The 14196-nt window shown below is 37.3% G+C and overlaps 1 protein-coding gene across 1 annotated transcript in view; it reads right to left on the reverse strand.

Annotated features, from left to right (window-relative positions):
* Positions 1-14196, reverse strand: part of PCNX2 (pecanex 2) — a 100644-nt gene that overhangs the window by 75039 nt on the left and 11409 nt on the right. Inside the window, exons 9-12 of the mRNA XM_060692360.2 lie at positions 6977-7112; positions 5817-5959; positions 3809-3962; positions 2973-3005 (exon numbers count right to left, since the gene is read on the reverse strand). Coding sequence (XP_060548343.2) covers positions 2973-3005; positions 3809-3962; positions 5817-5959; positions 6977-7112 — 466 coding nt within the window. The remainder of the gene's footprint in view (positions 1-2972; positions 3006-3808; positions 3963-5816; positions 5960-6976; positions 7113-14196) is intronic.

Consider the following 14196-nt stretch of genomic DNA (forward strand, 5'->3'; position numbering starts at 1 on the left):
ATACACCACAGTTCATTGCCTGCTACCAGTGAGAAGATTTAAATACTTTTTATACCCCACTAGGGGTTTAAAATTTAGGCTTCTTTCTCCTGTCCTATTTTAATGGATTTTTGGCATGATGTTCAGCAGCTGTGAATCTCAGAGAATGTTAGATGTTTACATAACAGCTTTAACGTTCACACTGATAGTTCTGATGAAATTCTGTGAAATATGGAATTCAGTAAAACACCTGTCATGCCTACTTTGATAAAAATGTAAAATAAAATAGATTACATATGTACATATAAATTGACCTACCACTAACCATTCTGATGCTTTTAGCCTTTTCCCACAAATCCAGAGCAAGACTGATGTTAACTATCTACAAAGTATTAAATGCCTTTGCCAAACAGACTTTAGTCTAGAAATGAAGAAGAAGTAGAGTGAAGTACAAATTAAATTTTAGAGAACAACCTTTCAAATAGGGCATGATAGTCCAATCCATTTAGATTTCAAAACTCATTTTCTCTTATAAAATATTTGGGGAAGGCTGATCTTAGTAACCAAGATCCCTCTTTAGCTGGTTCAAACTTGGCTGAAATTTAGCATGGCATGACATGCCCAGCACAAGATCTTCATTGTACCCCAGGACTGGAATTATTTTAAATCATTTATTGCCTTCTAACAATTAAGAGTACTGCCCATGTACTAAAGCCTCTGAGGCTTAAACTCGGTGTCTTTTTTTCTGTCTTTTCCATAGTTTAACAGAAATTCTGCTTTATAATTCTTATGTTCTGTGAGCTAGATGGTAATTGGGTTTTGACATTTTCAATATTCCTGCCCTGGGAAATTATAGCTCTCAATATATCCTCAATTGAAATCTATTTCTGCTTATAGGCTGCCACTGTTCATTATGGAACTGATCCAATTTTAAAAGTATTGTGCTTTTGTTGAAGCAAACTAGCCTAAGAACATACTGTGAGCTGAAATGCAAGATGTAAATAATAAATCATAGAGCAATATAATCAGAAACAGAAAAACAATATAAATATATTTGCATCAAAAATAAAACAGCAACATTCATACCATGGCATAAATTATATCATAATTGTTGGGACTATGCAACTGCAATATGACTGAAGCCTAAACTTGTATCTTCCTGTGGATTCAAATTTTGCAGTATTGCTAATTAATGCAATACTGCATTATGTTTTAGGTAAAGGATGAGAAAAGACATGATTTAATAGACAGACATGTGCAGATTAAGTCCTCCAGCACTCTGCAGTCTGATTCAATATAAAACAAATTTATACTTTAATAATCACAAAATATTATATCTATAAAACTGAGGATTCAGAGAGATGTATTCCAGATATTCCAGTATCTCTGTATTTCGGGAGACATGAGATTGTGGCACTATAAGAAACGTGACCAATTAAAAGATCATTATATCATTAATGTCTAAAAGATGAGATGGGGAAAAGTAATTAAAATGTAAGTAAGGTTTAAACCTACAGTCCTGCAACAATTTCTGTATTAAACATAAAATTGATTAGGCTGGTAATTGTTTTATGATTACATACATGTATATAGAAAAGAATTCTTTATTTGCCAAGTGTGATTGGACACACAAGGAATTTGTCTCCAGTGCATAAACTCTCAGTGTACATACAAGCAACAAATGACACATTATGATCATAATCATAAAATACAATCATAATAAATCATAAGATACAACACTCAGTGATAGTCATAAAATACTAAATCATAATCGACATAAATCATAAGATACAAGTAACAAAGTGATAGTCATAAGATGCTAAAGGAATAGATAAAAATAACGCTGAGAAGGATAATAGTAATACAGCCCTACCAGATGCTTTGATATCCTAGGTTAGGGCATAAGACATTGTTGTGGGAATTAGCTGTTTAGCAGAGTGATGTCATGGGGGAAAACTGCCTTTGTGTCCAGTTGTTTTGGTGTTCAATGACATATAAAGTTTATATATACATTGGTACACATTTTAGATTATATTACATATAATTTATATAATTTTATAAGCCATATATACCGTATTTTTCGGAGTATAAGACGCACCAGAGAATAACCTTAGTTTTGGGGGAGGAAAATGGGGGAGGGGGGGGAATTCTGCCTACCAACACATTAGTTCTGGCTAGTCCCAGCACATTTGTTTGCTCACTGGTTTTGGGGTTGGGGCTGTGCTTCTAAAGCACAGCTGATTGTCGGAGGGAGCAGCAATTAGAAAAGCAGGCAAAGCACAGAAGATGCTTGGCTCGTATTGGGGCTGAAAAACAGCTTCAAAAGCAGAGCTGATCCTCAGAGGGAGCTCCAATGATTAAAGCAGGCAAAGCACGGAAGAAAGAACTGTTCTCGGTAGCCATTTTGGGCACCCCATGGGGTTACATTCAGAGTATAAGACGCACCCAAATTTTCAGCCTCTTTTAGGAGTGAAAAAAGTGCATCTTATACTCAGAAAAATACAGTATGTATAAATTAGAAAAATCAACTAACTTATAGAATTAATATTTAAATTAAATGCCACTAACATCACACAATTATTTTTTACCACAGTACATTAACAGTGCAACAATTACTTTTTACATTTCTAGAAACCTGCATAATGGGCAGCAAAAGTGTGTGGTAATGAGTGATGTATGTGGTAATGATCTGAGAAAGTAACTGAAGCCACTATGCCAAAGACCCGGATGCCTCGTTGTTTCACTCACACCAACAGGCTGTGCAAGGAGAGCACTCATTAAAATGCTATGCACAGCTCTGCTGTTTACTCCGAGGCAGCAATGTGTTTGAGCAGATTAATTTTTAATAATAAAGTGTTAGGTAAGTTCCAAGATGGAAAAGTGAATAACATTCCAGAAAGATGGATTTATTTCAACTTTCAACAATTCACTACACCAACTGGCCAAAAGGGAGCACAAACAATAAAAGGATATATCTGGTAACTGAAACTTACATGTATAGGTGAGGCAGGGTCAGGCTGAACACTCTGAAGACAAAACAAGATTCATCATGTTAGTTATTGGATTTGTTATCACAGAATCCCAAATAAAAATATGGATTTCTCATCTATCTATCTGACTGTCTTTCTGTCTCTCTATGTACAGCTTCCTGTGCCAATTCATCTCTAAGTAGTTGACAGTAAAACCAAAAAATTAAATACATGATAAAAACAGGACATTTAGACAATATGAAGAGAAGAGAAGAGAAGAGAAGAGAAGAGAAGAGAAGAGAAGAGAAGAGAAGAGAAGAGAAGAGAAGAGAAGAGAAGAGAAGAGAAGAGAAGAGAATTCTTTATTGGCCAAGTGTGATTGGACACACAAGGAATTTATTATTTATTTATTATTTAAATTTCTAAATTTGTCTTTGGTGCATAAGCACTCAGTGTACATAAAAGATATAAGTGATAAATCATGATTACAGTCATCATAAATACATTCATCATGAATTATAGGATACAACACTTAGTGATAGTCATAAGATACTAAATAAGCAATCAACATAAATCATACTAGGAAACTAAATAAAACAATATAAATAGTAAAGATACAAGCAACAAGGTTATAGTCATAAGTAGAAAAGGAAATAGGTAATAGGAAGGATGAGAAGAATAGTAGTAATACATTCTTAGTAAATAGTTTGACAGTGTTGTGGGAATTAGTTATTTAGCAGAGTGATGGCATGGGGAAAAAAGTGTCCTTGTGTCTAGTTGTTCTGGTGTGCAATGCCCTATAACATTGTTTTGAGGGTAGAAGTTGAAACAATATATGTCCAGGATGTGAGGGTTATTACCTTTAGAAGAGAGTATTGACAGCTTGCCATGATAAGACAGAACAGGAGCACCCAAATGTCTTTACAAAAACCTTGGTTCATGATTAGAAAGCCAAGAAAAGAAACAAGGATTACTAGAAGAACTGCCAAAACATTCTCCTTGACATTTTCTGTCCTGTAAAAATAACACAGTGATATATTTTCAAAAGCAGAATATGATAATAATAAATGTACCATTTCAATATAGACTTATACATTGAAGTCAGATCAATTTGTCATAAATATACTTCATTTTTGCAAGATGTCCCTATGAAGGCCCCATGGTCCCATGGGGTCAACTTTACCAGGTGTGCACGGCATTCTCTGTACAGTCTTACTGGTAAGAAAAATATCTTTACACAAGCAAAAAAAAATTAGCTTAATTATTTGCCAAGATTAAAAAATGTATCTCTGAAACAGATTACTTAATAAATGGGTTTACTGACATTTTTTTCGGTTTCAAAACCAGTAAGTAAACTTAAAAATTTAAAAAGTGCAATTTAGCAAAAATGATACAAAGCAATACAAAGGGGTCAACAGTGAAAACCAAAATTCTTTCTAGGTAGCTAGCTAGCTAGCTATCTTTCAGTGTCTAGACTCTTGACAATTGGTGGCATACAAATGGTTGTAAATCAATTCAATAAATAAATAAAACCTGGATTGAAACAGATTAATAACCAGCAAAGCAAGAAATGGGGTTTGTTGGTAACTGCTCTTTAGGGGTCAGAAGCCCTAATTTATATGCAGCCATCAAAAATACCCTCACTGTCATGTCTCTCCTAATGTTAGAGCCTTGGTAGTACAGGGGTTTAAGGCACCCTGTTATTAAGCTTGTTAAGACCAGCTGCCTGCAATTACTGCAGGGTTCGAATCTCGCCAAGGCTCAAGGTTGACTCAGCCTTCCATCCTTTCTAAGGTAGGTGAAATGAGGACCCAGTTTGTGGGGGCAATAAGCTGACTTTGTATAAATATACAAAAGGATGAAGGCTATTGCTGAGCACATTGTAAGCCGCCCTGAGTCTTCGGAGAAGGGCGGCATATAAATCAAATTTTAAAAAAAAATGTTAGAGAACTCTCAGGAATTCGTTCCTAAGGTTACAGATAGAACGCAAATGAGAGGACCACTAAAATGCATCATCTAATATCCAACATGTAATTTAACAGATCCTTCTTTCTATTTCCGTGGGTTGCTTAGAAAATATAGAAATGCATGGACCATGATTTAAGATTCACAAACCTGCATCTTCATATCAATGTGAATTCTTTGAGGCAAGAAGACTCTTTAAAGGTTGGGTTATAGATCACATAAAGGGTAACTAGAGCTCTGACTACGTCAAGCTTTCAACAATATAAAACAGAAGCAGATATTTTTGTTTAATCAATCTGTCAACTTCTTTCCTTAGACCAGTGTTTCTCAGCCTGGCAACCTGAAGATGGGTGGACTTCAACTCCCAGAATTCCCCAGCCAGCTCTAGATTTGTACTATGCTGGCTAGGGAATTCTGGGAGTTGAAGTCCATTCATCTTCAAGTTGCCAAGGTTGAGAAACACGGCAGACATTTTCTTCTCCTTTCCTATTCTTTGAGCTTGATTTTAAAGAGAAAAGCATCTATTGGAGGAGACTGAAAAGAAGTATACTGCACTGTCAAGATTGCTGGAGTTTAGGACCCTCACTTAGGTCTTCCATTTGCCTTAAGATTCAAATACATCCTTGGTTTTACTTACAAGTAGGGCAGGTCCAAATTTAAGAAAAGGCTGTTGTCACATTTTATGTATCATTTGAAGGAGGACAGCTATTAGTTTTCACTTTGATATTAAGCATGTGTATCAAATACACACATTTACAAATCTGAAATTCGTACTGATTAATAATGCCCATTAAGAAAAGAGATTTAAAAATAAAAATAACACAAGAAACATGCTAACATTTTATGAATTAATAGTACAAGTTCAACCTTTCAGTGAATGTTATGTTTCAGTGTGAAACTTACCTATCCAGCAGTGCCAGCAAGGTGAGTCGATCATACCAGATTTTTATCCATTTGCCAGGAAATACAATAAATTTGTAAAACTGTGTATTAATTTTTCTTTGAGCTGATGAGCATGAAGAATCCTCAAGGTCTTCGCTAAAATGCTTTCAACATGAAATTAAAAATAAAAGAATTGTATATCATTTTCATAGCACTGCTTTGTATAAAAATAGGGCTTTGATACAATTTGATAGTTATTTCTTTTTCAGTGGATATAATCAAACAATGATCATAGTCAATATTTTCTTACAGGTTAATTTTTTTTTTGGTAAACTTGATTATATTCAGTCTTGCCTAATTTCTTTCACATGGCAAATAATAGGATGTTTTTACTGCCTTTATAAGATTATCAATTGAAATACATCAAAACAAAACAACCTAAGTCCCCCAAGATTGCTCTTTGTGTGACATTTAAGTGTTGCCTATAATTTGATTGGCATTAGATTTAGAAATGCTGGGTAAAGTATTTTTATTATTTTATTTAGAACCAGTTTGGTGTGGTGGTTAAGGGGCTAGAAACCTGGAGGTCAGGTTTGTTCAGCAATCACATGGAGACAACACTTACTTAGAAGAGATTCATACTATACATACATACATACATACATACATACATACATACATACATACATACATACAATAAAATTTCTCAGAACAAAGTTTAACTCTTTTGCTCCTTTAAAAAAAATCCACAAAATCAAATTTGTGCCCTTAAAACCTTCCTTTTCCAACAAGCCGGGCTGGCCTAATTCTTTTTAAGTGTTTTTAATTGTTTGGTTTATTGTTTTAATTAATGGGGCCAAATTTATATATATATTTTAACTGTATTTTAATATTTGTATTTGATGTTTTTATTTGGCTGTTCACCACCCTGAGTCCTCAGGGAGAAGGGCGGTATACAAATTCAAAAATAAATAAATAAATAAATTTAAAAACCCTTTTTGTCAGCATAAAATTTGGTATAACAGCTGATACTTAGTGGAAAATTAACTATTCTTCCATTTGTGTGCTATTAATAAGCTTACACCAACCTCATTTGAAAGATGCAAGTTTATATAGCTAGACAGGAAGATTTTCACAATGTTTTTTTTTTAATGTATAGGTACTGAAATGTTACATGGTACCCGGTGGGGTTCAGAAAGAGCTCCCCGTGCCAGCATCAGTAAGAACTGTTGTTGCCGCGCCCTTCGCCCATGATCTCCAGTAGATACTTCTTGGATCTCTGAGGTAGTTGTACTAGAGGAGCTGAAATGGATTTCACTGTACATATAAAGATAAAAAGAGATTTAAGAAGTGGAATTAATTCAAAATTATATGATTAATAACAATTTGGTGTGTCTGCAGGGATGGGGTGATAAAGAAAAGTCAAGATGATAGGATGCAACCATGAGATCAAAGCTGCCATCTTGATTCCCACTCACCCACTCAGACACCCCTAAATCTATGGAGAAAAAACAAGAGGCTTCAGAGACCAACTATATTAGCTGAGGGCTCCCCACAGATTCAGGGAAAATCTGATTCCAATTTGTTAACTTCAGAAGGGCAATATGAGTAAGCTGAAATTTCTTCTACAAATGTGCCAACAACTGCCTGAAGACATTAGAATTATGCAAATAGCTGTCTTGTTCCTATCAGGTCACTGCTTATGTCACTTGTGACACTCGATAACAACCTAAACAATAATTCTATAGTTTGATCAATACTTGACGGCTGTATAGAAGCCTAGCCAAGCAATCATGAAGGGCAAAGACAGAGCATTTTGTTGAGGTAGGACATATCCTTTTAAACTGCTTCTCTCTTATGCCTTTGGGATTAATGTAAAATAGAAGCAGACCCATAAATCAAACAGGCCTTTGGGTTCAGACCAGGGTGACTTCTACTTACCTTTACTACCGGTTCACATCGCGCCCGCACTCTTCTGCGCATACGCAGATCACCTCTGATGACGTCCGGGTCAGTGGACAGAGCCTCCTGCCAGTTTTACTACCAGTTCTTGCGAACCGGTCCTAACCGGGGGCAACCCACCACTGGTTCAGGCCCAACATAGAGCAATCTAGAATTGCTTCAAACTATATTTTCAAAATTAAAATAGGCTGGCAAAATGTCACCATAGTTTTTTGGTTGCTGTAGGTTCAACCATTCAAAGAAATAATAATTAAACCAAACAAGTCCTGCCTTTGTATTACACGTGAATGAAACATAAAGTTTGATTTCTAGTGAGTTTCTGTGCATAGCCGAATTGGCTAACTACAAGAATATAGAAATAATGTAAAATAATAGTATACAATTATTAATCCAATAAATTTTATTTTATTTTTATTTGATTTGATTTTTATACTGCCCTTCTCCCACAGGACTCAGGGCGGTGAACAGTCAAAAATAAAAACATCAGATACAAAATTTAATTTTTTTAAAAAAAAGAATTAAACAAATTTAATTTAAAACACCCCAACTAAAATCAAATTAACAATTAAAAATATCTAAGGGGGGGCGTTAAGCCAGCCCGGCTTGATGAAATAAAAAAGTTTTAAGGGCACGGCGAAAAGCATAGAGATCAGGGATCCTACGTATCTCCGGGGGCAAGTCGTTCCAGAGGACAGGTGCTGCCACAGAGAAAGCCCTCCCCCTGGGGGTCACCAGCTGACATTGTCTGGCCGACGGCACCCTGAGGAGTCCCTCTCTGTGGGAGGGTACTGGCCGGTGGGAGGCTATCGGTGGCAGAAGGCGGTCCCATAAGTACCCAGGCCCTAAGCCATGGAGCACTTTAAAGGTGGTAACCAACACCTTGAAGCGCACCTGGGAGACCACCAGGAGCCAATGCAGCTCATGCGGGAGGGGTGTCACATGGGAGCACCCCATCGCTCCCATAATCCCCCGCGCAGCCGCATTCTGCACCAGTTGGAGCCTCCAGGTGCTCCTCAAGGGGAGCCCCATGTAGAGAGCATTACAGTAGTCCAGGCGGGAGGTGACGAGTGCCTGAGTGACCATGCGTAAGGAGTCCCAATCCAGAAAGGGACACAACTGGTGAATCAGGTGAACCTAATAAAAAGCCCCCCTGGCCACGGCCGTCATATGCTCTTCTAAAGACAGCCGTGCATCCAGGAGGACGCCCAAGTTGCGAGCCCTCTCCGTGGGGGCCAGTAACTCGCCCCCAATAGCCAGCAATGGCACCAGTTGGCTATATCGGGACGCCGGCAGCCACAGCCACTCGGTCTTGGATGGGTTGAGTCGAAGCCTGTTTCTCCCCATCCAGACTCGCACGGCCTCCAGGCACCGGAGCATCACTTCAAGGGCATCATTGGGATGGCCTGGGGTGGAGATGTACAGCTGAGTATCATCAGCGTACTGATGGAATTCCACCCCAAAACCATGGATGATCTCACCCAGTGGCTTCACATAAATGTTGAACAGGAGAGGTGAGAGAACCGACCCCTGCGGCACCCCACAAACAAGGCGCCTCGGGATTGACCTCTGGCCCCCTGCCAACACCGACTGCAACCAGTCAGAGAGATAGGAGGAGAACTATCATAAAACAGTGCCCCCCACCCCCAACCTCTCCAACCGGCGCAGCATGATACCATGGTCGATGGTATCAAAAGCCGCTGAGAGGTCTAACAGGACTAGGATAGAGGAACAACCCCTATCCCGAGCCCTCCAGAGATCATCTACCAATGTGACCAATGCCGTTTCTGTGCTGTGCTCAGGCCTGAAGCCGGACTGGAGCGGATCTAGATAGACAGATTCATCCAGGTACTGCGGAAGCTGTCGTGCCACCACACTCTCAACAACCTTCGCCACAAAGCGAAGGTTGGAGACTGGACAGTATTTAGCCAAAACAGCCAGATCCATAGAGCGCTTCTTGAGGAGGGGCCTCACCACCGCCTCTTTCAAGGTGGAAGGCAAAACACTCTCACTCAAAGAAGCATTAATAATCCCCTGGAGCCAGCCTCGTGTAACCTCCCAGGAGGCCAGCACCAACCAGGAGGGACACAGGTCCAATAAACATATGGTCGTGTTCAGCCGTCCCAGAATCCTGTCCACATCCTCGGGAGCCACAGGGTCAAACTCCTCCCAGATAACATTCTCAAGACCTGCCTCCATCATCCCGCCTGAACCTACCCAGTCAGAGACCAAGCCTTCCCAAATCTGATTGATTTTGTCATGCAGATACTGTACAAAATCCTCAGCCCGACTCTGCAGGGGATCCTCCCGCGCTCCCAGATGGAGAAGGGAGCGGGTCACCCTAAACAGGGCGGCTGGGCGAAATACAATAAAATTAATACAGTTAAAAGTCATTGGGAGTTCTTAACCAATATACATAATTATTGTTGATTCACAAGTACTTTTCAAATGTTTATTTGAAAATTAGGATACCTGACATAGAAATCAATTCAAATTCGGCTCTGGTAAAAATATGTAAATTGTCAGCTTAGCTAATATATTGGACTCAGGTAGTGGAAGAAACAGCACAGCTCCATTAACAGCAAAAGTGAAGTTTTAATTATGGCTATTTTAGAGGAACAGTTTAAAGACTAAAGTACCATTGAAAAGAATGGAATTTATGAGTAAGCATACATAGAATTGTATTTTATCACATCCCATTTACACTGCATATCAAATTAAAAATCATGGAATTTTGTGAATGTAATTGAAAGAGATTGTCTGGCTAATTAGTCTGTTAAAACATTAACTATTGCAATTTTCAAAATAGCTTAAGATTCTAAATTAACTGAAATTTTTAGCTTACAACTATACTTCAAACACAACTTTTAATATTATTTAATGTTCTATTTAGACTACTTGCAATCTGGTGTCCAACATGAAAAAGAAATCAATAAAATAGAAACTAGGAAGATGAGATAAATACTTTCAATTTTTTCTTGTTCTTTTCCTTATGACCTTCTAAAAGATACATCTGCCTAGAGTTGACTATTCTGTTAAAGTTATTGACTGCCACCATGTGGCAAATTTTTTGCATTTATTTTCCTTTTTTTTTTAAAAAAAAGTTTTTTTTATTTTGCATTTATTTTCCTTTTTTTAAAAAAAAAAGTTTTTTTTATTTTTTTACACAAACAGAAAATGTGTTTTTTTCTGAACAGAGTATTGGCCGGTTCACAAATTTAAACAGTTTTTAGTCAATTCAACACAATTTATATATTCCCTTTTTGCCATACTATTTATTCTCTCTAATTTTTTTATAGACCAATATTACCCTTCATCCTAACTCTAATCTTAACCAAATTCAATTTTTCCTCTCTATGTTAAACCCCTTAAATTTAAAATCTCATTTAATATAATACCTAGTATTACAATCAATCATTTCTTATCAAAATAATAACCAAAACATTTTATACCATACATTACCTTAAGTCTTATTCCAAATAATACAATCCAACATCTTAATAAAAATCAGTTAGTTATATAACAATCTTTTCTCTTTATATGATAATAATAAACCAAATTACTTCCTTAAATCTTATCTCTAATTTTCAATTACTTTGTCAAACATATGTATTCATACCTCTTCAAACAATTGCATTTATTTTCCTTTTTATTTGACTTACATGGCATGATCTGATCTTGTGCAATCCTTTCTTCCCAATTCCCAGAGCTCTTAGACAAAGGTCACACTAGCCAATAATTCAAGGAACTGCAATCCCAACCATACCTGACAGGTGCCAGATAGGGTAAGGCTGATCTATAACAAGAGTTTCTCAACCCTGGCAACTTGAAGATGTGTGGACTTCAATTCTCAGAATTCGCCAGACAGGATTTCCAAAATTTACCACCCATCTGCTGGCTAGAGAATTCTGGGAGTTTAAATTCATACAACTTCAATTTGGCAAGACTGAAAAACACAGATTTAGAATATTAAATGAGAACTGGTATGGTATAGTGGTTAAGATGTAGGATTAGCATTTTGGAGACCCACATTCAGGTCTACTCTGAATGCTCACTGCAGACTTTTGGCTAATTGTTCTTGCAGTCCAACATATCATGCAGAGACATTGTTGTAAGGGAAAATTAAAAGAGGGAGCCAATATATGTACTTTGAAGGAAACAATAAATGAATTCTATTTTCTTTGGCTAACCTACTGATGATAAAATGTTAATATATTGAAGTATCTTGCTGCATAATTGAGTAACTATGGTAGGAAATGTTTGTCCCTAAAGAATGCTTTTTAAGAGATGCTGACTGAAATAATACATATTTGATTCACAAATACAAAAGAAATCCTAATTTCCATCCCATCAAGGGAAGAAAGTTACAGGGAAGAGCCCAATACAAAAGAGTTGGAGTCTCCTATTTCCTAATTGTGCCCGGAAAGCAGTGTGCAGAACCAGAAAGGCGTGTTGCATAAAGCAAAGGGTAAAGCAATAGATGCAATCTACATAGACTTCTGCAAAGCCTTTAATTCAGTGGTACATGACAAACTTCTGTTAAAACTAAGTTCTTACGACATTTCTGGATCTTTGCACAAGTGGATAGCTACATTCCTATCAAACAGGCAACAAGTAGTTAAAATTGGAAATGCTATATCAAACCCTGCACCAGTTACCACGGTGTTCCCCAAGGCAGCGTTCTAGGACCAACACTCTTTCTGCTCTATATAACAACCTTTGTGATCATATTACAAGCAGCTGTGTCCTCTTTGCCGACGATGTAAAACTATCTAACACCACAGACAATTCTACTACCCTACAAAACAACTTAGATTACGTATCTGAATGGTCAAACAATTGGCAACTCCAAATCTCTGCTAACAAATGCTCAGTCCTGCACATTGGCAATAAAAATCAGAACATCAAATACAAGCTGGGCAGAAACGATCTAAAAGATGAACCACACTGTCAAAGACCTAGAAGTACTCATTTCAAAAGATCTAAGCCCCAGAGCTCACTGTAACAACATTGCTAAAAAGGCACTAAGAGTTGTCAACCTTATTTTATGAAGTTTTCTCTCTGGTAACGCTATACTTCTAACTAGGGCATACAAAACCTTTGCCAGACCTATCCTTGAATATTGCTCACCTGCCTGGAACCCACACTGTATTTTGGACATTAATACATTAGAGACCGTCCAGAGGTATTTTACAAGAAGAGTACTCAATTCCTCTACTCACAATAAAATTCCTTATACCACCAGGCTTGAAATTTTAGACCTGGATAACTTTGAAATACGCTGTCTACGATCCAACCTAAGCTTAGTACACAAGATTATCTTCCGTAACGTCCTACCTGTTAATGACTACTTTAACTTCAACCGCAATAATACAAGGGCTATCAATAGATACAAACTAAATGTAATCCACTCTAATCTTGATTGCAGAAAATACCACTTAGGCAATAGAGTAGTAAATGTCTGGAACACTCTACCTGATCCTGTTGTTAGTTTCACGAATCCCCTTACCTTTTACCTTAAACTGTCTACTGTGGACCTTACATGTTTTTAAGAGGGGCGTGCATAAGCGCACCAGCGTGCCTACCATCCCTGTCCTGCTGTCCTACTGTCCCCATTTATATGTACTCATTTTATGTGTTTATGGCTATGTTTTGCTTATTTATATCCATTTATTTGTGTCAATTTTCATGTATCCATGTCTATGTCTATACTGATACTTGTTTCCTTGTACTTGTTGACAAATAATTAAATAGTTAAATAATTAAATAATTAAATAATTAAATAATTAAATAATTAAATAATTAAATAATTAAATAATTAAATAATTAAATAATTAAATAATTAATTAATTAAATAAATAAATAAATAAATAAATAAATAAATAAATAAATAAATAAGTAATAAGTGCTATTGCTATTGCTATAGATCAGAGTTGTTAAACTCAAGGCCCAAGACTTAGATCTGGCCTGCAGGGCCGCCCCGGAAACAGCGAAGGACGGTCCTGCGGTGCCTCTGCCAGTGAAAACAGAGCTCGGGAGGGCCATATGTGGCTCTCCCGAGCTCTGTTTTCACTGGCAGAGGGTTGCAGGAGCCATCACAGCCAAAAATGGAGCTCGGGAGTCCATTTTCGCTGGCAAGAGTGCTCAGGCCATCACAGGCACCCCCAACATAAGTGATGTCGAGCTGGCCACGCCCATCCCAGCCACGCCCACCCCAGCACCCCGAGATCAAACATAACCCTGATGTGGCCCTCAATGAAATCAAATTTGACACCGCTGCTATAGACTATCTCTATTGCAACAGTAACTTACATCACAGGAAAAATTTGCAAACACAGAACAAATGCTGTATTGGCACAAAATTAAGATCTTTGTTAAATTGTTTACAGGATATCAAATAAAACTTATTCCTTTACTCTTATCCTAGATATTCAACAGTTCA

This window comes from Pantherophis guttatus, chromosome 1, assembly GCF_059756535.1.
Source record: "Pantherophis guttatus breed Tessera chromosome 1, ASM5975653v1, whole genome shotgun sequence".
In the NCBI taxonomy this organism is placed as follows: Eukaryota; Metazoa; Chordata; class Lepidosauria; order Squamata; family Colubridae; genus Pantherophis; species Pantherophis guttatus.